At 38.3% G+C, this 26266-nt stretch overlaps 3 protein-coding genes across 4 annotated transcripts in view; all 3 read left to right on the plus strand.

Annotated features, from left to right (window-relative positions):
- Nucleotides 1-23988, plus strand: part of LOC107790877 (uncharacterized) — a 52470-nt gene extending 28482 nt beyond the window's left edge. Inside the window, exons 1-2 of one of the 2 annotated variants that reach the window (XM_016612878.2) lie at nt 12052-12954; nt 21689-23988. In XM_016612878.2, the coding sequence (XP_016468364.1) occupies nt 21711-22706 (996 nt within the window). In that variant the 5' untranslated portion in view covers nt 12052-12954; nt 21689-21710 and the 3' untranslated portion in view covers nt 22707-23988. Of the gene's footprint in view, nt 1-12051; nt 12955-21688 lie in introns of those variants that run through there. The other variant, XM_075254695.1, reaches the window with a different exon arrangement.
- On the plus strand, nt 22723-23445 carry LOC107790553 (uncharacterized). Its single transcript, XM_016612525.1, has one exon. It carries the CDS (start codon nt 22723-22725, stop codon nt 23443-23445), a length of 723 nt encoding a protein of 240 aa, XP_016468011.1.
- On the plus strand, nt 23506-24127 carry LOC107797516 (uncharacterized). The gene is made up of 2 exons (XM_075255297.1): nt 23506-23660; nt 23752-24127. The coding sequence occupies exons 1-2, from the start codon at nt 23506-23508 to the stop codon at nt 24125-24127; spliced, it is 531 nt and encodes a 176-aa protein (XP_075111398.1).
- The last annotated feature ends 2139 nt before the right edge of the window (nt 24128-26266 follow it).

Consider the following 26266-nt stretch of genomic DNA (forward strand, 5'->3'; position numbering starts at 1 on the left):
GCCTGCCCCTCTCATTCTACTACAGAATCCCCGCAAATGTGCCATGGGATCACCGTGGCCTTCATATAAATCAAACTTAGGCATCTTGAACCCAGCCGGGAGTTGGACGTCCAGGAAAGGGCATAGATCCTTATAGGCCACGCTGACCTGGTTGCCCAATCCGTGCAAGTTCCTGAAGGATTGCTCCAGGCTTTTGAACTTCCTCAACACCTCATCCTGTTCTGGGACTTTAACCGGCTTTTCAATCTCTGCCGGTACCTCCAAGTGCAGATTGTAGGCATGTGGCTCGGGGGCATGGAATGTGGGCTCAGGGGGATAGTATTGCGTATCGTGAGCCTGAAACAATGGCTCGCTGGTCGTTCTTTGTAGGGTGGCTGATGTGGGTCCCACAAAAGTGGGCACATTTGGGGTTGGGAGAGGTTGATGGGGTGGTGGAGCTTGGGAATCATGGGGGCTCTCTCCTGATGATAACGGGGATTCGGGAGGCTTGTTGAAGGGCCGGAGTGAGGGTATTCCGGCATGTGCCCTAGTGGCTCAGGGCTCTTTTGTGCTTTGGCTAGAGCTAGCTGCATTGCATTCATCTCTAGTCCCATCCTTTCAATCCTTTCCATCGCTTCTTTTAACAACTGGCTCATCGGCCTTTCTTCCTCGGTACTATTCTCTGAAGTAGTCATGCTTGTCGCTACCGGTCCTTTGGATCTAGTTTGGTAAGGGTGTGTTGCCAGAATTCTTTAACAACTAACTGTCTGGATGTCGGAAAACAACAAACTTGTTAGCGTTAGAGTTTAACAGATTTGATAACAACACATTGAGGATGCAATGCTCCTAGGCAGTTAACCGTTTCTAACATGCTTTGCTTCAAACAACATGCGTCATCCCGGCTTGCTTATTTGCCCCTTTAAAGTACTTTGGGAACCCCTGTATTTTATTCTATTTTGTATTTTCTTTTTCTTTATTAATGGCGGTCGAATATTATGTGGATTGCCTACGTATCACGTCCCCGCGTGAATCAGACCGGCGTAGTTCTGCCATAAAGTAAAGACACACAAAATTCTTTTTGGAATCATTGAATTTATCATCAAAATTTGCTATTACAAATTACTTCAAACAAAGAATAGCAACAGTACAGACTCCACAGTTTTTAACCTTATTGGATTAAAAGAAAAGAAAAAAACATATGGGAAAGCAACAAAGCCAAATAAACAGGACTCGACCAAAGATTAATTTTCCAACTTAGGGGCCCGCGAGGCATCATTCGGCCTTTCCGCGGCCCTTGGTGTAAGGTCTCTCTGCAAGCTTTTCAATTCATTCATGATCCGGTGGACGCAGCCCATGATGGAAACAAGGAGGGTTTTCCGAGGCATTTGCTCGCATGCTAGGCATCTCATGTAGATGTAATGCCCAATCTCGTCGATCCTTCCTCGAATGTTGTCCCTTTCAGCGAACAATTGCCTTATTTGCCAGTTCTTTAATCCCAGTGCTTGAGCATTGTCGGCGAGTCGATCCTGGAACATCTCCATTTGTCTTTCCATGCAAGCCATTGCCTCGTAACAACGTCCTCTGTCGGCCTGGGCTTCTCGTGCTTGTTTGATGATCCGATCATGAAGAGTGGAGTTCGTTTTTCTTAATATCCCAATGCTCATTTCATAATCCCTTATAACCTGTTGCAGCCGCTGCCTCCGAGCCATTGTACCTTTTGCCCATCTGACCTTCATCCTTGCTATGCAAGCCTCTGATTGTTCTAATTCTTCTTGGCTTTGGCTGACCTGACTTCTTAAATCTGCTATCAATTTTTCGTCGGAGCGACGTTTCTGTCGGTCAATGTTACTCTTGCTAGCTTGGCGAATGCGGGCCTTTAGTGTCTGGTTCTCTTGGGCTAGCTTGTTCTTTTCACCCCGCTCGGAAGCGACTTGCACGTTGTTCTCAAATACAAGCCTTTCAACTTGTTGCTTTAACTTCCCGATTTCAACCCGGTAACCTTCTTCTTTTGCGAGCCAGCCCCATTGTTCTTGCGATGACTCACCAAAATCTTGGAAGTGGGGCCGTTTGGTTGGCCGCTCTGGTTCGTCTCTCGCAATGTTCTTCTTATTATGCCAAGCGAGATAGGCCAGCGAGACTTCACCCCTAGACACATCACCTACCCGAGTATTTGCTGTCAGGTACTGGCATTCACTCCATATGCGACGAACTGTCTTTTCAGGAAATTGGCCGTCATTGACCTCGACTGTATAGGTACTGAGATCTTCGTCCGGGTGTACCACCTGACACCTTCCTAATTGCCTCATCACCCTGTAAGGGGCATAAGGCTGAATACCTCTGAGTCCCATTAAGAGGAAGTGAGGACCAGTGGCGGGCATGTACACAATTTCTTCCACAGAAAGCCAACCCAAAGTCCAATTTATCGGTGATGGCACGGAGATAGGATATCCATTCTTCAAACCCTTCTGGTAATCTGAGACCTGAAACCCTTAGGTTATAACCTTCGATGCAGTCCTCGTTTGTAGACATGTAGCGCATACACTGAGGATGACGACATAAATGTTCGATCATCCACATCTGCAATAACAAGTTGCACCCTTCGAAGAAATCTGCCCCGGCTTTACAAGCTGTGAGGGTTCGGTATATCTCCGACACTATCACAGGAGCAAGAATGCTTTTATCATTGGTAATCAGGACCTTGACGATTCCAGCCACTTTCAGATCGATATTTCTATCTTTCCGGGGAAACACCACAATGCCCAAGAATGCTACCATGAAAGCGAACCGCCTATGTTCTTTCCACTTTGCTAGATTCCCTCTGCTGCAGACACCACTTTCCGGATCATTAAATCCTCCTATGTGTCCGTACCTCTGGTATGTGAATTGCAAGGTAGAAAAACCTCTATCCAATTCAGCGTACGGGACTCCCTTGCTTATCTTCAACAGATCCATGAATTTGTGTGAATTTACAGCTCTTGGAGCGATCAGGTATTTGTGTCTCAAACCTTCAGTGACGTCCATGTAACCTGCCACTTCTTCTAAGGTTGGGGTGAGTTCAAAATCCAAAAAGTGGAATACGTTGTGGGCCGGGTCCCAAAATATAACCAAAGCCTTTATGATGTCGCATCTGGGCCTGACATTTAGCAAACTAGCCAGATCTCCCAGGTTCAGTTTGATCTTGTCTTGCTCTGACTTTTCCAAATCCTCCCACCATAATCGCAACTCCAAAGGGATTTTGCTCCTAACTGTTACCGGCAAACTTGGACTTATGCTCATTCTGCATGTTTATTGGGGGTGATTAAGCAAAGATCCAGACTCATTTGACTCAAATACCAAATTGACACACCTTTCTTTCCTTAAAGAAAACGAAATTAGGCTGTTTCTGAAAAGCACTATGTCACCTTGACTATTTCAAAACTTTTGTTCTTTTGGATTTTTTTTTTATTTTTTTTTTATTGAAAAAAAGTAAGTTGGGCCCGATGGGGGTTGCCTATGTATCTCACACCCTGCGAGAATCAAACTGGCGTAGTTCGGGCAGAAAACATAAACCAAATTTTGGAAACCATATTTCTTATGACAAACTATTTTTCCTCTTCCGTTCAAAAATAAAACAAAGACTCTTTTTTCTTTTTTTTTCTTTTCTATTTTCTTTTACTTTTAATAAAACAAATTAATAAGACACATTTTTATTTTCTCAAAATTCCGACAGAGTTTTAACCGTTTTTTGGGTATTGGTTTTTCCAAAAATAAATAATTAATTCCCTAACCGTGACTTCCTCTTTTTTTCTCTTCTTTTTTTTTCACAACATTCCTGATATTCAAAAGCCGGTCAGCATGCAAGTCTGAAACAAGTAAATGCATAAAGCAAACAGGATGTAGCAGGATGGTCTTTCATTTTAGGTCTCTAGTCCTAGACGGACCCAACCCCTGTGTTGAGCCCCCTAAGTTAAATGCAACGTGATGCAAATACGCGTTCCTACTAGGGATCCGGCGTGAAGTCATGTTATACTAAGTTGTAAAACCTAGGTGTTTGTTCTAGACCTGGCTTACCCGAGCGGACAACTCGAGCCGAGGATGGGAGCTGTGTACCGGTAACCAAAAGGCCATCCGGTTTTGCAACTCCTCCGAATCCTCGTTCTATTTGGGTATATGACACTAACAGAAAGAAGTCACGGCCAGCGTGCACTCCTCAAGAGAGAGAAGAGAGGGGTTTCGGCACATTTTATATATACAGTCAAATAATATCAAAGCGGTAACATGCATCATTTTGCACATGAATCACATATAAGAATAACAGATAATAAATAAGGCCAAATAGAACAATTATTCTAAGCTCGAATTTCTAACCCTGAACCAGTGGTTCTGGGAGAAGATGTCCCCAGCAAAGTCGCCAGAGCTGTCACACCTCCTTTTTCCGCACCCGAGGGGGTACAAGGGAGTTTTTTCCAATTAAAGGACAATCGAAAGGGGATTTATTTGTTTATTTTAGAGTCTCCACTTGGGAGATTTAGGGTGTCCCAAGTCACCAATTTTAATCCTGAATCGAGGAAAAGAATTACTCCATATTACAGTCTGCGTACCAGAAATCCGGATAAGGAATTCTGTTAACCCGGGAGAAGGTGTTAGGCATTCCTGAGTTCCGTGGTTCTAGCACGGTCACTCAACTGTTATATTCGGCTTGATTATCTGATTTTTTATACAAATATGAACTTATGTGCAAATTTTATCTTTTAACCGCTTTTATCATCTATTGTTATTTTTATCAAGAATTGCAACATCGTGGAAACACATCTCGAACCACGTTACAATCAATGTACCCGTGATTAGAGATACATTTCGACTCCGTTGAGATTTGGATTTAGGTCACATATATGTGCACCCGAGTTTAAGAAGGCAAGATTTATTAAGGTGCGTCCTAAAGCAACTAGCGTATTGTTATTTTGGGAAGGCCGTAAAATTCGCTAAACAGCCTGTACCGAATTCTAAGTATTTTAATATATACATTTTATGAGGGCCCCACAATCTGTGCATTTTATTTGGCGAGGCTCGTCTCATTTTATTTAAAAGGATAAACCTACAGTGACTACATTTCTCTATTAAGTTCGTCTCTAAAATAAAAGAAAATTTCTTAATTATTTACATGCTAAAAACGTAACTTATTTATTAGTTCACGGCTAATGCAAATGAAAAATTGCGATCAAGTTTGTACAAAGAAAAACTGCTTTCATTCTATATTCTATTATTCAATAATACTAGAACATGAGATTGACGCACAATAATATCGAAACAGATTATCTATTTTTAGATGAAGAAATTAAACGTATGCAACCTTATTCATTGACGGGCACACATATGAGGTTCAGTTAATTATTCCTACACGCAAAGCAAAAAGACCAAAATGACCTTATCTAACTTAGGTGGTATTACTAAATGTTTTAGGCAACCCTTATCCAATAATATAACCTACACGATTTTGTTGTTTATACATATATTTTCCCAAATTGCATAGCATGCTTTTGAAATATGCGTTATATACTGGTGAGCCAAGGTAAAACAAACGTGATTACTACATTACCCTTCTTAATCGACCCTATACGAAACCATTTGTTGATCGAACATCACTGATACACCACTAATTTTGATTATGATACATCGTCAAATTACTGGACCAAACTCTTATAGAATGAAAACTAATCCATTACACAGTATGGGGTCAAACTTTACATGTAGGGTATACAGAATGCTTTAAACTGTAACAGTAGAAGATGAAAATCACTACACTAAGTTCAAACAACCATTCTCTTTAGACTCTTACATGCTCCAAGTTCATCACTACACCAGTGCAATTAGAATGTGTACCTGGATGCTGGACAATAAGAATGAGAAGAAGAACGATATCAGCAACAATCGAACAGACAACAGTAACACAGCAGTATCACAGCAGCAACAATACAACCACTAGTTCATGAACAACCAACAGCAGTTCCCACAATGATAAACCCACAAATGGTCGGGCATCAATCAACAATCCCAGAACAGAGTGGTAGACCAACAGAAAAACCCAGGATGTTTGATGCAATAGTAAAAGTAGTTCACTAATCACAACAACTTGACCAATAACTAACAACAAACTCAATAACAACAAAACCAGGCTCAAATTAGTAGCATACAGAAGCCCAAATTTCAGTAATAATCTCGCAAGGAAATCAGAATACACTCTCAGTTGTTCCCAGAACCTTCAGCTGTTTTTTTCAGAACTGTTTTCTGTTTTTCGTTTCTCCTTTCCTCCCTCTTTTTTAGCTTTTTTTCTTCTGTCCCTGCTTAGCTTGTGTTCCACCCTATTTATTCTAGCATCATCCCATTCAGAACAGCCTGTTAGACCATTCAAAACCCCCCTCCCATGTTCTCCTGCTGTCTTCCCACTCAAAGATAAAAATAAACCCTTCCCATGAGATTCCCCTGACAAAAACTATTAAAATGCCTTATCATTTATTAAACTAAAACCAAGCATGGGCAGCAGGAATGTAATCTGACAGCACATGCTGTTCAATTATTTTAATTCCTTAACAGCTGACCATACACATGTTGCCCACAATCTAAACCAAGTGAACATGCCATCCATTTAAAAACCACAGTCTGAACTGCAACCACCCTTAAATGTTTTCTGATTCAAATTGAACAAATCTCAGGAAACACACTCAGTTCCTAATTGAATTCAACAAAATTTCAGCAGACAAACCAATGACAAGGATCAGATTATCACCATTCCAAGCAGAACTAATTGACGACGTATATCGACTCGACTATACTAATTGTAATACATACAATCGAAGCCAATGATCAGAAATCCAAAAGTATCAACATGTGATTCAAATTGTACTGACTAACCAAAGTTGTACTGGGGACTAATTAATCGATCAAATTTAAATTCAGTTGATTGTACAGCTTATAAACACACACAAAATGAAGAAGGGCCTGACCAAATACAGAAACCTTGGGCAAAGTGGACGGGGCAGTCAAAATTCAAAGCAAATCAACTAAAGACATTTAGCCATACAAACAGACCTTTAACTATAACAAAACACATGAACTGATAAAGAAAAAGGGAAAGCAAAAATACCTTGGAGTCTTGGAAAAATCAGCAAATCCCTGGTTAGATTCGGACCAAACCAAGCCTGGTTTGGTCACGAGGGAGGTCAGGGGAGTGTCTGGTATGAACCTGGGGTAGATCGGTGTAGATCGGAGTTCTGCTCGAATCTTCAAATGATGATTCGAGCACCTAGGGACTGATTCGAACTAAGCGGTTGATGGATTTGGATTCAGGGTGCTGAGGTGCATCTAGGGTGTTAAGGCGGTGGTCACCGGCGTCCTTGCCGCCGGGTTTAATGGTGAGGGAAAAAGAGGCGGCGTTAGGGTTTCATGGAGTTCGGGGTCTGGTGAAGAAGACGACTACATGGGTGCTTGGATAGGGGGGCAGGGTATGATATGGAAGCTTTTATACGGGGTGGATGGTTGGGTTTTGGCCGTTAGATCACCTGAGATCAACGGCCTAGATTCAAAGGTTAATCCAAATGGTGTCGTTTGGTTTAGCATTAGGATCGGGTAGGTCCGGGGTTGAATGGGTCGGGTTTGTATGTGGGTACGAGGGATATAATCTTGGCCGTTGATCCTTTTGAGATCAACGGTCTAGATCGAAAGCGGCTCAACGACGTCGTTTGGCAGGTGGTGTGGCCAGTTCAACTGGACCGGGTAAACAGGGCTTCAGGATTGGGTTGTTTGGTTTGGGCCTGTTCATTTTAGTTCAAATTGGCCCAATCCGAAGATCCTTTAATTTTCCAATAAAAATGTCAAATAACACTATACAAACATCACAATTAACACACATTAACATTTAATTAAAATAACATCACTTAATGACGAAATAAAAACAAAAGATGCATTTTTTGTGATTTTCCTAATTAAAGTTTAATTAATTCCTAAATGCACAATTAAATTGTAAATGCGCATGTGACACATATTTTTTTTTCTTAATTAAAGTATAAATAAACATGCACAGACAAATACAAACAATACACAAAATTCACAACAAATGCAAACTATCAAAAACTATTTGGGAGTAATTCTTTCATAGGGCAAAAATCACGTGCTTACAGATAACGCATCAGAATTCTACTCTTTATCGGCCCAAAGCCAATGGTGCTGTCGAAGCAGCAAACAAAAACATCAAAAAGATTTTGAGAAAGATGATTCAGAGTTCCAGGCAGTGGCATGAAAAGTTACCGTTTGCATTGTTGGGATATCGCACTACTGTGCGCACGTCAATTGGAGCCACCCCGTATCTTTTGGTTTATGGAACTGAAGCCGTAATACCCGCAGAGGTTGAAATCCCTCTCTTCGGAACATTGTTAAAGCCGAAATTGAAGAGAGTGAGTGGGTCAAAACCCGGATAGAACAGTTAACCTTGATCGATGAAAAGCGAATGGCCGCGGTCTGCCACGGCAGTTGTACCAACAAGGAATGGCCCGTGCCTACAACAAGAAAGTGCGGCCTAGAAATTTCGAAGTGGGGCAGCTTGTTTTAAGGCATATCCTTCCCCATCACTAGGAAGCGAAAGGAAAATTTGCTCCTAATTGGAAGGGCCCATACATCATCAGAAAGATATTGCCGAAAGGGGCGTTGTATCTGGGTGATATCGAAGGGAATGATCCCGAAGCAGCTATGAATGCAGATGCAGTCAAAAGGTATTATGTTTAGCTTTTCTGCAGTGACAACTTTGTCCGATTGGGATGACGAAGGCTTTCATTCTCGCTATCCAAACACTCTCCACCCTTTGCAAACCCATTTGAGCCAGTTACTCTTCTTTGATTACCCTCTTGGGAACCGTAAAGTGTTAAAAAAAGCAAACGAAACAAAACAAAATGTTTTCCTGAACTACGTTCGACTTGATTCCGAAAGGATACGTAGGCAGCCTCTCTCTGGGGTTCAGTCACACCAAAATAAAAATCCAATTTTCCCCAAAAGCGAAACTGGGGCAGATGTTATGATGGTTCGACAATGATGCCTACCTGAACGGTTCCAAAGTTGTAATTTCATCCAGATTCTTTTTACCCAAACCGTGGTCAAGTCCTTCTGATCAATCGGCAAAGGCGTCGGAACTAGAAAACACAACTGTTTGGATCTGATACAATCAAAATGAGAGAAATAAAATGAGAGAGTCTTATCGGTGAAAACCTACGGGCACCATAAGACGACGGTGCGCAGAGAAATTGAAAATGAGAGAGTCTTGTTAGTGAAAACTCATAAAGAGCACTATAAGGCGATGGTGAGAAGAGAAATGAGAGAGGTCAATTGGCGAAAACCCACAAAGGGCGCCGTTAATCAAAGAGAAGAAACCCCTTGCCACCATTGGTATTGAAAGAGTCCTGGCAAGTTTTCTCGGTTTTGAAACACGGGTCGCAATGGGTTTATGAGAAGTTGGGATAGTTGTGCGGATCGGTTGTCTAGTCCAAGAGGCATGTCATGTCTATTTGAAGTCTGCATGCACCCCAGATAAGTCCGTCCTTCTTTCCCGAAAGGGACACTTCTCCTTTAAATTCATTTTCTTGTCCTTTGTTTACTTTCCCTTGAATCCCTTTCGGTCTAACTTTGTTCCGAAGCTAATGCAAAGGAAAGGTGGCAAGATTGGTTTTACAGGGTTCTTCTTAATAAAAGCCAAGTCCGAATAAAAGTACCTAGCCTCAGCGGGTGCATCAAGTTGATCTCGACTGGCCATGATGACTGATGCTCCGAAATCGGAGTTTATTGAAAATGAAAAGAAATCCAAGCCCCTAGAGGCAGAAAGAAGTGAAAGGGCCAAAGCCCATGCAATTAAGCCATCATGAGAAATTTTGAAAAGTTGATCTCCTCGGTTTTAGGATAGAGATCAACTTTCAGAAAAGCCAGCAAGCAGCAGAGGTTCCAACCAAAAGAGTTGAGCCAAGATCAAGTAATCAAAAACGATGAAGACCACAAAACCAACCACCGTTTCAAACTAACAATTGTTCTTTGTTTGAAAAATTGAAACAGGTGCAACCCAAAGCAACCGTGCGAGAATCAGGTGCAATCAGAAGGGAAAAGATGTGCAAGAGCTAGAAACAGTTTTCCGCAACAACCACTCCAAATAAGGGAAGTTCACTCCAAGTTTCTTTCCCGCATTTTATTGGAAATAAAAATTGAAAAAAAAAGGAAGAGAAGTAAGAAAAAAAATGTGTTAGCCTGGGACTCCCAACCTCAATCTTTTACCCTTTTACCAACATTAGGGCTCCAATCCCTGAGTTGAGAATTTTAGACATGGGGCCTCCATTCCCTAGTCGCCTTTTGCCAACATTAGGGCTTCAATCCCTGAGTTGACACTTTTAGATATAGGGTCTTCATTCCCTATTCGCCTTTTACCAATATTAGGGCTCCAATCCCTGAGTTGAGATTTTTAAATATAGGGCCTCCATTCCCTATTCGCCTTTTGCCAACATTAGGGCTCCAATCCCTGAGTTGAGATTTTTAGACATAGGGCCTCCATTCCCTAGTCGCCTTTTGCCAACATTGGGGCTCCAATCCCTGAGTTGAGATTTTTAGACATAGGGCCTCATTCCCTAGTCACCTTTTGCCAACATTAGGGTTCCAATCCCTGAGTTGAGTTTTTAGATATCAGACTCCATTCCCTAATCTTTCCTCTTAAACACACAATCCTTATTTTATTGCTTTCAATAGAGAAATAGTTTAGATTTTAGTTACAAATAATTCACGAAATTTTCCTAGTGAAAACTGGGGCAGAAAAATTTCGTTCGTTTGTTTATTTGGTGTCTAAGCAGGTTTGGCCTCAGGAACAAGGTTCGAGATGACCAAAATAACGAGTCTCAATCCAAAATAAAGAAAAAGGGCAAGAGAAATGAACTCAAAATGCTGAAGCGGAGAAAGACGCAGACTGCCCGAGATACGATTGAAGTCACAAGCTTCGCATGTCCCGCCTTGATCTAAAGCTGAAGAGTGAACCAGTGGCTACAACAAGAACCAACCAAGACTCAAGATCAGGTTTCAGAAGATTTATAGATAGGAATCTTGTAACTCGTAGTTGATAGGCTTAGCTAGTTTAGCTTTTTATTTTTCATTTTGGTATAATAAGGAGCTCAGCCAGCAGAAACCGCAGCAACAGCAGTGAAATCACGGCTTCCTGGTAGTTTCAGCTACCAAAAGTTCCCAGAACTACACTAACCTGATTCCTTTATGGCCAAGGATATGTAGGCAACCTCCGAAGCAAGGTTCGGTCAGACTTTTTCAAAAAATGCTTCTCATGGAGTTTCAAATGGGCAAATATCCTTTGTAATTGCTCATTTTATCTTTGCCCGAAGATCCTTCATGTCTCCGAGCAAAGAAGGGAAGTTGTGAGCACGTGATCTTTGCCATATATGAAATACCCCTACAAAATCTAAGAAAATAGATTTTCTTATTGATTATTCGCCATTTTTAGGAATTTTGTAGATTTTTATTAATTGTTTACATTTTTCTTGCTTGTTTAATTTTTATTCAAATCATAAAAATACCAAAAATATCATGCACTGCATTTAGGATTTATTTTTACACTTTTTAGAGTTAATCCGTAATTACTTGTTTTGTAAAATTTGAAAATCACAAAAAAAATAGTTCATTTTCACATTTTTGCCTTTAATTTTTAGTTCATTGATTTTTCACTTTTAATATAGATTTGAGTAATGTTTACAATTTTATAATTAGTTAATTACTTTAATTTCACATTTTTAGATAATTTAGGATTTTTAATTTAAAAAGAGAGAAAAGAAAAAAGAAAAGAAAAGGATTTGTTAAATAAAAGTAAATTGAAGAAGAATTTTAGTTTTCCGAAATTGGGTCAGCTCCCATGCACCCCAATCTAGCCCAATCTTTCCCCATATAATTAATTAATCCCCAGCCCAAATATTCATGACCCAGTCCAAATAACCGGACCAAACCCGTCAAACTGACCCGCCCCATTTCGCTCAATATATAATCCCTCTTAAACATTTTCCCCAAATTCCCCAAACCCTAGAGAAATCAGAGAAGCGGCGCTACTGTTCTTCTTCTCCACTGAGCTCGACCTCAACTCGCCTGAGTTCGAGCGAGCTCACTCAAAACGGTCCTTCTCTCCACGTCACCTCTATTTCCCAATGGATTTGTCAGAGAAGAGTACGATTATTCCCTCAAAACCGCGGATTTTTGTACAAAAGGAAAATTGTTGGATAAATGGGAGTCGTGGATAGAAGTGAATCAATCCACGCCCTCCATTTGTCCCAAAATTGTTCAAAAATTTGAGAAATATTTACGGAGTTCTTGGCAGATTTTGGAAGAATTTTCGAGGGCTCTATATATATGAGGTAAGTCTTCTGTGCTAAAAGGGCAAAGAGAGAAAAAAATCAGGAGAAAAAATCGGATAAAATCTTCAAAAAACTTAGTCGAAAAATTTCTAAAGTTTTTTTTAGTAGTCACTTTTCTTCAAGCCCTTCTTCTTCAGTCTATTTTTTTTTCCATAAAAACAAAAAAAAAATGGCTTGAGTTCTGCTTTCATTCAGGTTTTATTCAAGTTTTGTTTTTTTTTTAGAGAAAAAATCAAAAAAGAAAAAGGGCTACTGGAACAGATATCTTTTAGCCTTGGTTCTTTTCTTGATTTCTGGTTCTAAAAGGAAGTTTTGGATTGAATTTCAAGTTGAAGTTTGTGTCTGGTTTTTTCTTTTGGATCTCTGCATTCTGTCGATTATGTTCGAAAAAAAAAGGAATTGAAAACCGATTTGGATTCTATTCTCCTGCGTCGCATGTACTGGGATTTTGGAGGGATAACTAGGCTCCGATGTTGCTGTTTCACCGCTGAATTTAGCTGTTCATCCTTGCTGGCATCAACATTTCTTATCTTGCTTTCATTTGGTTTTAAGAATTGGTTTGAGGCGCAACCAGGTACTCCTTCTTGAATTTGAATCACTGTTGTGTAAGAATGATCTAATTCCTTTGGGTTTTTTTTTTTCAATAAAAATTTGATTCCCTTTCATATAATGAACTTCTCTGGATAAGGCTGTTGTTGGCGGATTTGAATTTGAATTTGCGGCTAGATTTGTCATGTCACGATGGCCCATTTGGGATTGCTAAACTTACTTGTATCCTCGGTTAACCATATTCAAGTTTGTTTAGTTAAATGCTTTTCATGAACTTAAGATTTGAAAATGATCCACTGTTTTTACCTCAAGCAGTATAACTGTTATGGTCATCAAAAGATAGATATCATTGTTGTGATTTATTAGGCTAGAGTATGCCTAATTCTTTGGTTGTAATGTCCTGTTAGTTGTTGCGTTTGATGTAAATGTTACCATGTTCATTCGGTTTGTGTTATGACTATTAAATTTACGTCAATAGCATGCTTAATATGAAGAATATGCAACTCTGATTTATAGTTGGCTAGACCTGCTTTCTTAGTATGTTTGGAAATTCTTTGACAGCATGTTGTTGTCCTTTCATTCCAGATCTTGTGCTATCGTGCTTGAATGTCATGTAGTTAAAAAAGAAAGGTTGGATCAAGTAATTAAGAAGTAGCTAGGATATACTTAAGAGTTGTAAAAATATTGAATTCATGTGAATGTCCTTGCAAATTCAATTGGGTGCAGACAAAGATTTTGGTAGCTAAATAGCTAGTCATGAATAGGTCAAATGCTTAAATCTTCATGAATAGTCAGTAAGCTCATCTAGTTGTGGCCTATTATTAGAAACTGATTCGCAAGTTGAATGTTGTGTTGTGACTACAGTAATACCCCAACCAATCATTATTTTATGATGTTATTCTTAATAACTGAGTTTTTTACTTTACTATGTTGAGTTTGTATGGTTGGATCTCAATTTCATGTGAAACAATAGATGTTTTTTTACATGCATTGAACAATCCTACGAGAATCTGAAGTTCCATTGGATTTTCAGAGTTAACAACGAAATACCAGTTCTTGTTGTCTGGCTCATTGGGTAAAGGGCCTAGTTAAGATGTTAAATGTGATTTAGAGGAGTAACTTCTACGACTTTGATTTGTAGTTCTAATAACTAGGAGCGAAATAGTTTAGTCTACATTGATGCATTTCACCCTTTTGCAGAAAATGTAGTGCCCATGTTTTGGTGATCGGAGTATTTTATCCATTTGTGAATTTTATTATGGCGAAATTAAGTATTTGTCCGTAACTTTATTGCCTATGTGCGTGTAGTATTCCAAACTTGCTATAATTTTCGTGTCACTAGTATTTCATGATATAGTCAATATGTATTAACATGTCTTTATCCTTGAGAAAAGGTGAATATACTCTGGACTTGAAAAGCCCTGATAAATCATAACATAGGAAAAGAACAAATGAATATTGTAGTGTGTTTTAGGCACGCAATTAAATTATTACAACTACGGGTACGGCTCTCGTGACGTGGTTGTGATAATTAGTTTTAAATTAGAATAAAAGTATCTTTAGTTTGCCTTTAAAATATATATACCCCTTTGAAATAATTTGAGGTGTGCCATACTTTAAACATATAACATATGGCCTCTCACAAATTTAGATAAAATAATTTGGGGTGTGCCATATACAAATAAAATCCTTTAATTTATGGCCCTCATATAAACGAATAAAAATATTAGTATAAAAATTGCCTTGAACTTTCGTAGTTTGCTTTAGGCCCAATTTAGATTAGTATTGCGATTATATATACGTTCGCGTAATATAATTGCAAATTAAATTCTTAAAAGACTCGAGGGATGCGTTCGCGCAACATCGACAAAACTTTCTTAATAAATCAACAAAAGCGTTATTAATCATGGACACGTTCGCGTGACATGATTTTGACGCGCCAAAAGAAAAGAGTATACGTACGCGTAACTCAATTCTTTAATTACGAATAATTCAAGTGATTTAAAAGTGGTAAAGAGATAAATGCACATAGGTCCTAAAGTGAGTAGTTAAACAATTTAAGCCAAGTATAAATTGCTAAGCGACCGTGCTAGAACCACGGAACCCGGGAATGCCTAACACCTTCTCCCGAGTTAACAGAATTCCTTACTTAGAATTTCTGGTTCGCAGACTTCAAAAGGAAAGTCGAAATTTTCTCGATTTGGGATTTAAAACAAACCGGTGACTTGGGACACCAATTAAATTATCCCAAGTGGCGACTCTGAAATCAAATAAATAATCCCATTTCGAATAATGTCACTTAAATTGGAGGTGTGATAGCTCCTGCGGAACCCAAACTACAAGTGCGGTTATGATAGAACCAGCAGCTGAAGCTGCAACTTAAATTCCAAAATCTTTCCGTCAACCATCCGAAATCATCCCGAGGCCTCCGGGACCTCAACCAAAGGCACCAACAAGTCACAAACCACTATCCAAACATGTACCAATCCTTAAAATACCTAAAACAACATCGAAACCTCGAATTAACCATGGATTTAAGCCTAAGAATTCCAAAATTTTCAAAATATGCTTTCGATCAAAAGGTCTATCAAACCTCGTCTGAATGACCTGAAATTTTGCACACATGTCAAATTCAACTCTACGGAGCTACTCCAATTTTCGTAATTCCATTCCAACCCTCGGATCAAAATCTCACTATCGGATTGGAAACTTCAAAAACTCAACTTTCGGCATTTCAAGCCTAAATTAGCTATGGACCTCTAAAACACAATCCGAACACGCCCATAAGCCCGAAATCACCCAACGGAGCTAACGGAACCATCGGATTTCAATTCCGAGACCGTCTTTATACTGTTCTGACTACGATCAACTTTCCAGCACTTAAGCTCTCATTTTGGGACTAAGTGTTCCAAAACTCTCCGAAACTCAAAACTGAACATCCCGATAAATCAAAATAGCAGAAATAAACTCGTGGAAAGCAGTTAATAGAGGATCGGAACGTTAATTCTTAAGACGACCGACCGGGTCATCACAAGAAGGTTTGGGCTTGGAGTTTGGATGGGCAGTCTTGACATCACTCTCGTGTTTCTTGACCCATGAACCCTTCACACACACATACCTCATACTTGCAAAGGCTCTAGAGTTGTATGATTTTGAAACTATAGTGAAGAAGTATGCAGAGAGGGAAATGTGGGCTTCCAGAATGTGGGTAATGGCCATTCCATAGGGTAGACTAGTGGGATCTTCCGCACTTTCAATCATGAAATTGATAACCCAAGAGGACAACTTGATTTTGAGTTTGGTCACAAGATAGTAGACCGGAAAAGTATCTCGTAGAGAGAAGGTTAAGAAAGAGTCAGTACGGGGGAGCAAAGTAGTTCCCACAATGTGAGCTATAATACGGGTTTCAAACATCACTAGGACCAAGTTGGTTTGGAAGGGATTTAGATGGACACTCAGCAATACATCTTTTGGCTTGATCAAAAGAAATTTCAAAATTATCGGGCCAGCAATTTTAAACAGCATAGGGAAACCAGAACACTTGCACTGAAAGATTGAATCAAACAAGGAAGAGTCAAGAACAATAAACTTTCCTAGTACTAAGGTCTCCAACTTATCAGACCTACTGGAATGAAGATTAGCATAGAACATTCGCACAAGAGGTTCATAAACTTTAGGATGAGGAACAGAAAAGAACTTAGACCACCCTTGGTAAACAAAAAGGTCCTTGACCTTACAATTTCGGGCTTCTATATCATCAAGGTCGACTACCCTCCCATGAGTAATAGGCTTGTCTGATAGGGAGAAAAAGAGGTCCCTGTTAGGAAAATCCCAGAAATTAAATTCCAAATCAAGGGAACTGGAGAGATCAACTTTTGATTTCTTTGGAGTGGAGGAGATAGGGGGGTCTTCCATGGGTCTTTTACCCAGGGCTTTTTCTCCTAAGTGTTGAGAATGATCGGTGAAATTCCCCTGAGAAGAGGCAAATCCCTCAGAGTGATCGGACCCTAGGTCTACCTATTCAGGGGGTTGAGATGGGGTTTTCCCTTGGAGCGGGTACTCTTTCTAGTCGAGGCAGAAGGGGTTTTGGATTGTTTAGCCATTGAAGGAGGTTGGTGGTGAAGCAAGATTTCGGAGAAGGGGTATGAGGGCGATAGAGACAATGGAGATTGATATGAGAAGACAACATAAAAAGGGGTTTACTGACGGTTGAGTACAAAAAAGGAAAAGGCGTCAGTTGATCAGGCGCGATAATTGGTTTTCCTTTTTTGAGTTCTGTGACTGATGTGAAAAGAGAAGGAAAAGGAGGGAAAATGGAGGCGTAATTAATGCGAGAAAAAAAATGTGGACTATTCTATATAAGATTAAATAATGCCACAAAGGTCCTATTATTCTCTATCAATGCAAATAATGCCAAGAAGTTTTCTAAGTGAACAGAATCTTTCTTCTAGTAATAGCTTGGTAAAGATATCCGCTAGTTGATCAGTTGTTCCTACAAAAGATATTTCTGTATTTCCCTTAAGAACATGATCTCTAATGAGTGATGCTTGATATCTATACACTTTGCCCTAGAATGATGAAAATTATTTTTTGAAAGACAAATAGCACTTGAATTATCACAGAAAATTTGTATAGGTTTAAAGGAAAGTTCATAGTCACCCAGTTGATGGGACATCCACAGTAATTGTGCACAGCATTGTCCAATAACAATGTATTCAACTTCAATGGTAGATAATACAACTTATGCTTGTTTTTTACTATTCCAGGATATCAATGCCTTTCCTAGTAATTGACATGTACCACTTGTGCTCTTTCTATCTTCCTTATCACCTGCAAGGTCAGCATCTGAAAAACCTTCTAATTTAAAAGAGTTAGAACAAGGATACCATAGTCCATGGGAGACAGTCCCAATGAGATATCGAATGATTCTCTTTACTGCAGTCAGATGAGATTCTTTAGGAGCTGACTGAAACCTGGCACATTTACACACACTTAACATAATATCCGGTCGACTTGTAGTCTGATATAGTAATGAGCCAACCATTCCATGATACTTAGTTTCATCAACAGGGATCCCCTGTTCATCTTTGTCTAGACTTGTTGAAGGACTCATTGGTGTGCCAATGGATTTTGCATTGCTCATGCCAAATTTTTGAATCAGTTCCTTTGTGTATTTGGTCTGACATATAAAGGTTCCTTCTTCAGATTGTTGAATTTGAAGGCCAAGGAAGAATGTTAAATCTCCCATCATGCTCATTTTGAATTCACTTTGCATAAGATTTGAAAATTCCTTGCACATAAGAGGGTTGACACTACCAAATATAATATCATCAACATAAATTTGAATAATAAGATTACCTTCTGATGATCTTTTAATAAACAAGGTAGTGTCTACTTTACCTCTTGTGAAGCCATGATCAATCGGAAAAGAACTAAGTCTATCATAACATGCTCGTGGAGCTTGCTTCAGTCCATATAGTGCCTTAGTGAGCTTATATACATGGTAGGGAAATTTTGAATCTACAAACCCAGGCGGTTGTTTCACATATACTTCTTCTCAATAAATCCGTTCAAATATGCAATTTTGATATCCATCTGAAACAACCTAAATCCTTTAAATGATGCATATGCCAGAAGGATTCGTATAGACTCCAAACGAGCTACTGGAGCGAAAGTTTCGTCATAGTCGACTCCTTCTTGTTGTGAATATCCCTGAGCAACTAATCTGGCTTTATTCCTTACGACCTTTCCATCCTTGTTCAATTTATTTCTAAAGAACCACTTTGTTTCAATTATAGAAACATTTTCAGGTTTGGGTATCACTTTCCACACTTGATATTTACAAAACTGATCTAACTTTTCCTGTATTGCTTGTACCCAACTTGAATCTTTAAGAGCTTCCTCTATCTTTTTTAGTTCAACCTGCAAAATTAATGCTACATTTGCTTTCTTTTTGAGAGCTTCCCTGGTTTTCATTCCTTCATTTGGATCCCCTATGATGAATTTTTGAGGATATTCAGGTTCGCTTCTCCATTCATTTGGATGCACCACATTAGTAGTCGACTCGATCGGATGATCTGGTTCACTGCTGCTGATTTCATTAGTTGACTCCATCATAGCAGATTTATCAGTTGATTCTTGAGATTTGCTTTTCTCCTAAGTTTCTTGAGCTTGATCTTCATCACCTATAGTAATTCCGTTCTCGACCAAGGGGTTATTTTCGTCAAATATAACATGTAGAGATTCTTCCACACATAAGGTGCATTTATTATAGACTCTAAAAGATCTACTATTTAATGAGTAGCCCAGAAAAATACCTTAATCACTTCTTGGATTGAATTTTCCAAGGTTGTCCTTACCGTTATTGTGAATAAAACACTTACTTTCGAAGGGATGAAAGTAACTGATATTAGGACGTTTACCTTTCCATAATTTATAAGGAGTCTTCTTCAAAATGGGCCTTATGAGACATCGGTTGAGAATGTGACATGTTATACTCACACCTTCTGCCTAAAAGTGATTTGGTAGTGAATGATCTAGTAACATGGTTCTTGTCATGCCTTGGAGGGTTCTGTTTTTCCTCTCAACAACCCCATTTTGTTGTGGTGATCGTGGTGCAAAGAAATTATGAGTGTCTCCCTGATCATTACAGAAGTCTTCAAAAGCTCTACTTTCAAATTCTCCTCCATGATCACTCTGAATTGTTGAGATCAGATATCTCTTTTCTCTCTCAACCTTTTTGCAGAAAATATCAAACTTTCTTAATGCTTCATCTTTATGAGACAAGAAAATTACCCAAGTGAAACGTGAATAATCATTAACAATAACAAAAGCATATCTTTTTTCTCCTATACTAGCAGTTCTAGTAGGCCAAAATAGGTCCATATGAAGCAATTGCAAAGGTTTAGAAGTAGATACAATATCTTTATTTTTGAAAGAGTTTCTGGTTTGCTTACCTATGTGATATGCATCACAGATATGAGTTCTAGAAAAATTCAGTTTGGGTAGACCAATAACTAACTTATGTTTGGATAATTTTTCTATCAAATGCATGCTTCCATGACCAAGTTTTCTATGCCATAACCATGGATCATCAGACATAGATGTTAAGCAAATATGCCCATCTATCTTTTCAAAACTATCAAGGATATAAACATTTCCTTACCTTTTTCCTTGGGAGGACTATTTCACTTGTCTCGTCTTCAATAGCACGACATGTTTTCTTAAAATTTACCTCATATCCTGAGTCGCCTAGTTGACTTATGCTTAGGAGATTGTAGTTGAGTACATCGACGAGATAAACTTCAGTGATATCACAGTTGTTATTGAAGGGAATTGTTCTAGTGCCAATTATCATTCCCTTTGAGTCACCCCCAAACTTAACGCTTCCTCCATCAATTTTTGTAACTTCTTTGAACAGGTTTTTATCACCTGTCATGTGACTGGAGCACGCACTATCTAAGTACCATTTTCCTTTGCGGCTTATTCTGTGGTGTTCCTGCAAAACATAGTGATTACTTTCTTTTAGTTACCCAAGCTTGCTTGAGTCTTGGAGGGTTAGTATTACTAGATTCAGAATTGTTTTTTGGTTTCCAAACTCATCCTGAAACATTTTCTTTACGAAAGCGACAAAACGAATATTTATGTACACTTTTGTTACAGTAATGACACATAACTCCTGACCCACTTTTAGGTCTTTCATTAGTGTTAGCAGGGGCGGATCTAGTGTTATGGATACGGGTTCAATTGAATCCATAACTTTCGACAGAATCCGGAAATATACTGGGCAAAATTACTGAAATATGGTCATATATTATTGTTTGAACCCATAGACTAAATTAGGCTATGGGTTCAGTGGTAAAAGTGCTGGGCAGAGCGCCACTTATTATAGTGAGGACTGGGGTTCGAATCTCTATGTCTATGATTTTTATTGCATTTTTATTTAAGTTACTATTTGACTTCTTTATTACTTTTGGACTTCTTTTGCCACTTACCATTTAAAGAGGCCAATTTCTTATCCTTAAAAGATGAGGACCCACCTAATTAATATTATTCTTTATTGTATACTTCTTATGGGTCTTTTTAATAATTATAAAAAGTTAAGGCTTCTTTCTTATTTTCTTGGTCTTCATAAAGTTTTAAGAGATCTAAAAGTTCCACTTTTGAGAAGGTTCTTCTTTCCCAAATTTTTAAAGTTAGGGTTTCAAAAGAATCAAAGCAAAGGCTTTTCTTCTTGGACATAAACTGCAATAATTCTCTTTGTTTTGCTAGTATGACTCTATGGCTCTTTCTCAATAATAATGCAATATTTATTAATTATAAGTTAAAGGATCCGTCCTTGATCTTGGTTCTTGCATTTTGGTTCCTTATAAGAAATTAGTACCTGAGGCTACTGTAGAGTTTGAGAAGTGGATGTTGCCCTTAAGTTTAAGTATAGTCAGATGAGCAGATTTGTTATTTTTGGGGTGACTATGAGCTCTGTATCGAGGAAAGATAAGAAGAAAAAAAATATTAGGCATATCAATGTATTATGTGTGCCAAATTTAATAATATGCTGACAACCAAGTTCGTTAATAGATCTTGAACACCCATTCTTGATTCTTGAATATTTGAAAAGTAACCCTTTTGAGTTTTGTCATTAAGTTCCATGTCTAGCAATTATTATCGTATGTTTGGATAACTAATTAGATCATTCCATTCAATCTAACAAAATTAGAGTACCTCTGCTGGAGTGTAATTTATTTTTTGTATTTTTGTAGGATCTTTTTAGTGAGGGTGGATATGATTATGAAATTTTTCAAAGCTATTCCAACTCCTCAAACTTCTGGTTCTAGTTCTGGTTCTAGTCCTCCTACGCCAAGTTCTTCGCCAAGTCCAACTATTCATGACAATATCAATCTTTCGGCAGGATTAAACAAAGAGAAAATGTTGAATTTGAATCTTGAACCCGATCGTGCAGAAAGAAAGCAAATTTTAGAGTATCCTCCAAATTTACGTGGTCGAGTGAGGAGACATTATATTCAACCAGGGCCTTGTCAACCTTGTAATTGTAGCTTTCCAAAAAGAGATTTTGGTGGATTTATGCGTCAATTTAATATTGAATGGTTTAACACTTCATACTCTGGATGGTTAGAATATAGTGTTAAAGTTGATGCAACATTTTGCTTATGTTGTTACTTGTTTAAAAATGAGCATGGAGGACATGGAAAAGTTGGGGATTCTTTCACAAAGAATGGTTTTAGAGCTTCGAATAAAGCTATAGAAAGGTTTAACGCACATATTGGAGAGGTGAATAGTCTTCACAATCGGTGTTTTAAGATGATGAGAGATTTAATTAATCAAGAACAATCAATGCTAACTTCTTTTGACAAGCAGGCTGAAAAAATTAAAAGTGATTATCGAGTTCGGTTGAATGTTTCGATTGATGTGGCAAGATTTCTTTTAAAACAAGGAATGTCTTTCCGGGACCACGATGAAGGTGAAACTTCTACTAAAAGAGGAAAGTTTGTAGAACTCTTACAATGGTATGCAGGTAGGGATGATGAAGTGAAAAAAGTTGTGCTACAAAGTGCTCCACAAAATAACATGATGATTTCTCCAAATATCCAAAAAGAGATCGCGAATGCATGTGCGAAAGAAATAATGAAAGCAATAGTTGAAGATTTGAATGGAGATTATTTTGGAATTTTGGTTGATGAATCTAAGGACGTCTCTCATAAGGAACAAATGGCTCTTGTTCTGTGGTATGTCAACAAAGAGGGAAAACTTATTGAGTGATTCCTTAGTATTGTTCATGTTAAAAAAAACAACTTCATCGTCATTGCAAAAAGCAATCTATGATTTGCTTTTAGAGCACTCATTGAGTCCATCTCAAATACGAGGACAAGGTTATGATGGGGCTAGTAACATGCAAGGAGAAATCAATGGTCTTAAAACTTTAATTCTGAATGATAATCCTTCGGCATATTGTATACATTGCTTTGCCCATCAATTGCAATTGACTCTTGTAGCCGTTGCAAAAAAACATTGTGATGTAGATCAATTTTTTGATATTGTTGCTAATGTCTTGAAAATTGTTGGAAGTTCTTTTAAGCATAGGGATATGCTTCGAGAGGATCAGGAAAAAAAATTAGATGAGCTACAAGTGCTTGGTGAATTTCATACAGGAAGTGAACTAAATCAAGAACTTGAACTCCAAAGGCCAGGTGATACTCGATGGGGTTCTCATTTTAAGATAGTGCGTAACTTTATTACATTATTCTCATCTATCATTAATGTACTTGAGTTTCTTGCAAGTGAGGGTGAAAATTATCTAGAGAGATCAGTGGCAAAAAGTTTAGTGAATGACATAAGGTCTTTTGAGTTTGTGCATATGATGCACTTGATGTTAAAATTATTGGCAATTACAAATGATTTGAATATGGCTTTGCAAAGAAAAGATCAGGATATTGTAAATACTATGAAGCTTGTTGGTTTCGCCAAGAGGCAATTGCAAGGGATGAGAGAATCTAAATAGGAATCTTTGATAAATGATGCCTCTTCATTTTGTGCCAAGTATGATATTGTGATCTCTGAAATGGATAAGAACTATCATCTTGGAAAGTCAAAGCGTAGGAGTTCAAGTGTTACATATTCTCATCATTTGCATGTCGATGTTTTTAATACTGTTATTGATTTGCAACTTTCAGAGCTTAACAGTCGTTTTGATGCGGTGAATAGTAATACTTCTTGGTATGGCTAGTTTGAGTCCGGATAATTCTTTTGCAAATTATGATAAAGAAAGAATTATGAAACTTGCTACACTTTATCCTCATGAGTTTAGTTGTTCAAAGCTTGAAGATCTTAGTTACGAGCTTGACAACTATATTCTCTTTGTGAAAGAAGACAACGATTTCTCTAACTTGAAAGGACTTGGAGATCTTTCAGAAACACTAGTTGAAACAGATTTGTACAAGACTTGGAGACTTGTTTTTTTGCTTGTGAAGTTAAGTCTCATATTGCCTGTCGCTACTGCAACAGTAGAAAGAGCTTTTTCTTCAATGAAGTACATCAAAAATGACTTGCGTAGCAGAATTGGTGATGAATTTTTGAATGGTTGTTTAGTTTGTTATATAGAAGATGAAGTATTTGAAACTGTACCTAATGATGCCATTATTGATCGTTTTCAAAGCATGACAACATGTAGGGTACAATTGTAATGGTGATATTTATTGAATATATATTTTGTTAGATGGTTCGATACTTGCTGCATATATATATATATATATATATATATATATATATATATATATATATATGCAGCAAGTATCGAACCATCTAACAAAATATATATTCAATAAATATCACCATTACGTTCGGTTATTATTGTATAGTAACTTGAGGTATGTGCTAGAGTTCTAAATCTTGAACCCATAAAGTTAAATTCCTGGATCCGCCTCTGTTGGGACGTATGCATCGCAATTCAATAACCTTCCAGGTCTACCTCGGGTTATTTTCTGTGAACCTTGCTCGGTGAGTCCTGAGGTGTTCCCATGGACAATGTCTGATCTTCACGTAAACATAAGTTCGGTGATCAACATCATTAAAAGCACACATTTAAACATCAAGCCACCTGCATTACCAACGATTGAAATGCAGATCAACCGTGAAACTTACAATTTCGAACTGTTCTCGTTGCTCGTGAAGATAGCGCTAATATTTTCATACCTTCCAGTTCCAAGCTGTTCTACAGCTTCGTGCTTCTACTTAAGCGACTGAGAATTGTCTCCTTGTTCTATGCTGTGAAAGCTCAGAACGTCTATTTTTATGATTCACAGGAACCACGGCAAGTGTCTCTGCATTTACAGGCAGAACTATGGCCAATGCTTTAGAATCTGGAACAGTATCATCAGCTGATTGATCAATCGGATTCGTAAGAGGTGAAATCTCCAGTTTATGGTTATTCTCATCATGCTTGTCCCACTTAGTCGCTGGAGGATCTGACAAAGCATTGGGAGGCCCCAATTCTAAGATAGGACTAGGTGGATGCCTGAATATAAAAATGACTAATTAGACACCATCAGCTACCCATATAGTAGCCAAAACCTATTGTTGTAACATTTCTTCCTCTATTCTTTTTGATAACTATGCAAAGCATCACTATTCAAAAGCATACAAGTACTCATCTTCCCAACAACAACAGCAACAATAACAACAACAACAACGTACGCAGTATATTCCCACATGTGGCTCATCTTCCCAACAATACCTAGATAATTCTTGATCTGTAATGTATGATGCTTAAGCAGGAGTATCATCTTTAGGGACTGATGGAGGACCTTTGGTGAAAACAAGGCTACAAAGTGAAGATTGCCATTCTGGGAAATACCGGCCTGCTGTAGAGTTCTATTGTCATCTCTGACCTTTCCCTGGTCAACCGTAATCCACTTCCCGTGATAGTTGTTTAATTTTGATAAGGGTGGTATCCAAGCCAGCTTGCGCGCACCTCGACTAATTCAATAGGAGATCTGCGCCTCCCACCAACACAAGTATAAGGTAACTCTGTCCACCAAAGCTTAGACAAATGGGAAGCAACCTAGTGTATTTGTCTTTATTATGATTTGAACCTGAGATCTCATGGTTATCCACTTCATTGACCACTAGGGTACACCCTTGTATGCCACTTCCAAGGATAGCTGTAACAGCTTTATTTACTGTTCTCTGCATGAGAAATAAAAAAAACTGTTTATTTGAAATTCCTATAGTCAAACAAACAGGCACAGAAAAAGTTGTTCTCGGCATAAAAGATAAAGAACTGTTTATTTGAATTCCACTTGTAAAAAATGTTTATTTGAATTTAACGAGAAAATTTGGTTTCTAGACTGCCTCATAAGAAAACATTTAGAAGAGCTATCAAGTGACTCCTCGAAGGTAATATGAAGCTTTCCACACATAAAAAATGCCTAATAAGCATGCAAAATCAAAGAAGCTTAAATGAAAATAGGAGTAGTTGTTAATACCAAGGGCATAATGCAGCACCCATTGAAACCTGAGTGAACCTCTCAAAAACATATCTAGTTGCTCCTTAACAAAAAGAAAAAGAACATACCTACTTGCTCTTAACATTTGCACATACGATCATCTTTTTAGTTGGTCCAATGTCAACATAAACAGTGTATACATCGAATCCCTACAGCAAATACTAGAATCCTGGATGCATAAAGTCCAGCAATCTTGATTAAAGATTGAAGATTTTCTAGATTTCACAATGCATCTGTGATTGACGGGAACAAAAAATAGAGTGTCTGAAATACCTTCAGCGAACCAATTGCTTCCATTTCAGGAACCTTAATACAAAG

The sequence above is a fragment of the Nicotiana tabacum genome, chromosome 6 (assembly GCF_000715075.1).
Source record: "Nicotiana tabacum cultivar K326 chromosome 6, ASM71507v2, whole genome shotgun sequence".
In the NCBI taxonomy this organism is placed as follows: domain Eukaryota; kingdom Viridiplantae; phylum Streptophyta; class Magnoliopsida; order Solanales; family Solanaceae; genus Nicotiana; species Nicotiana tabacum.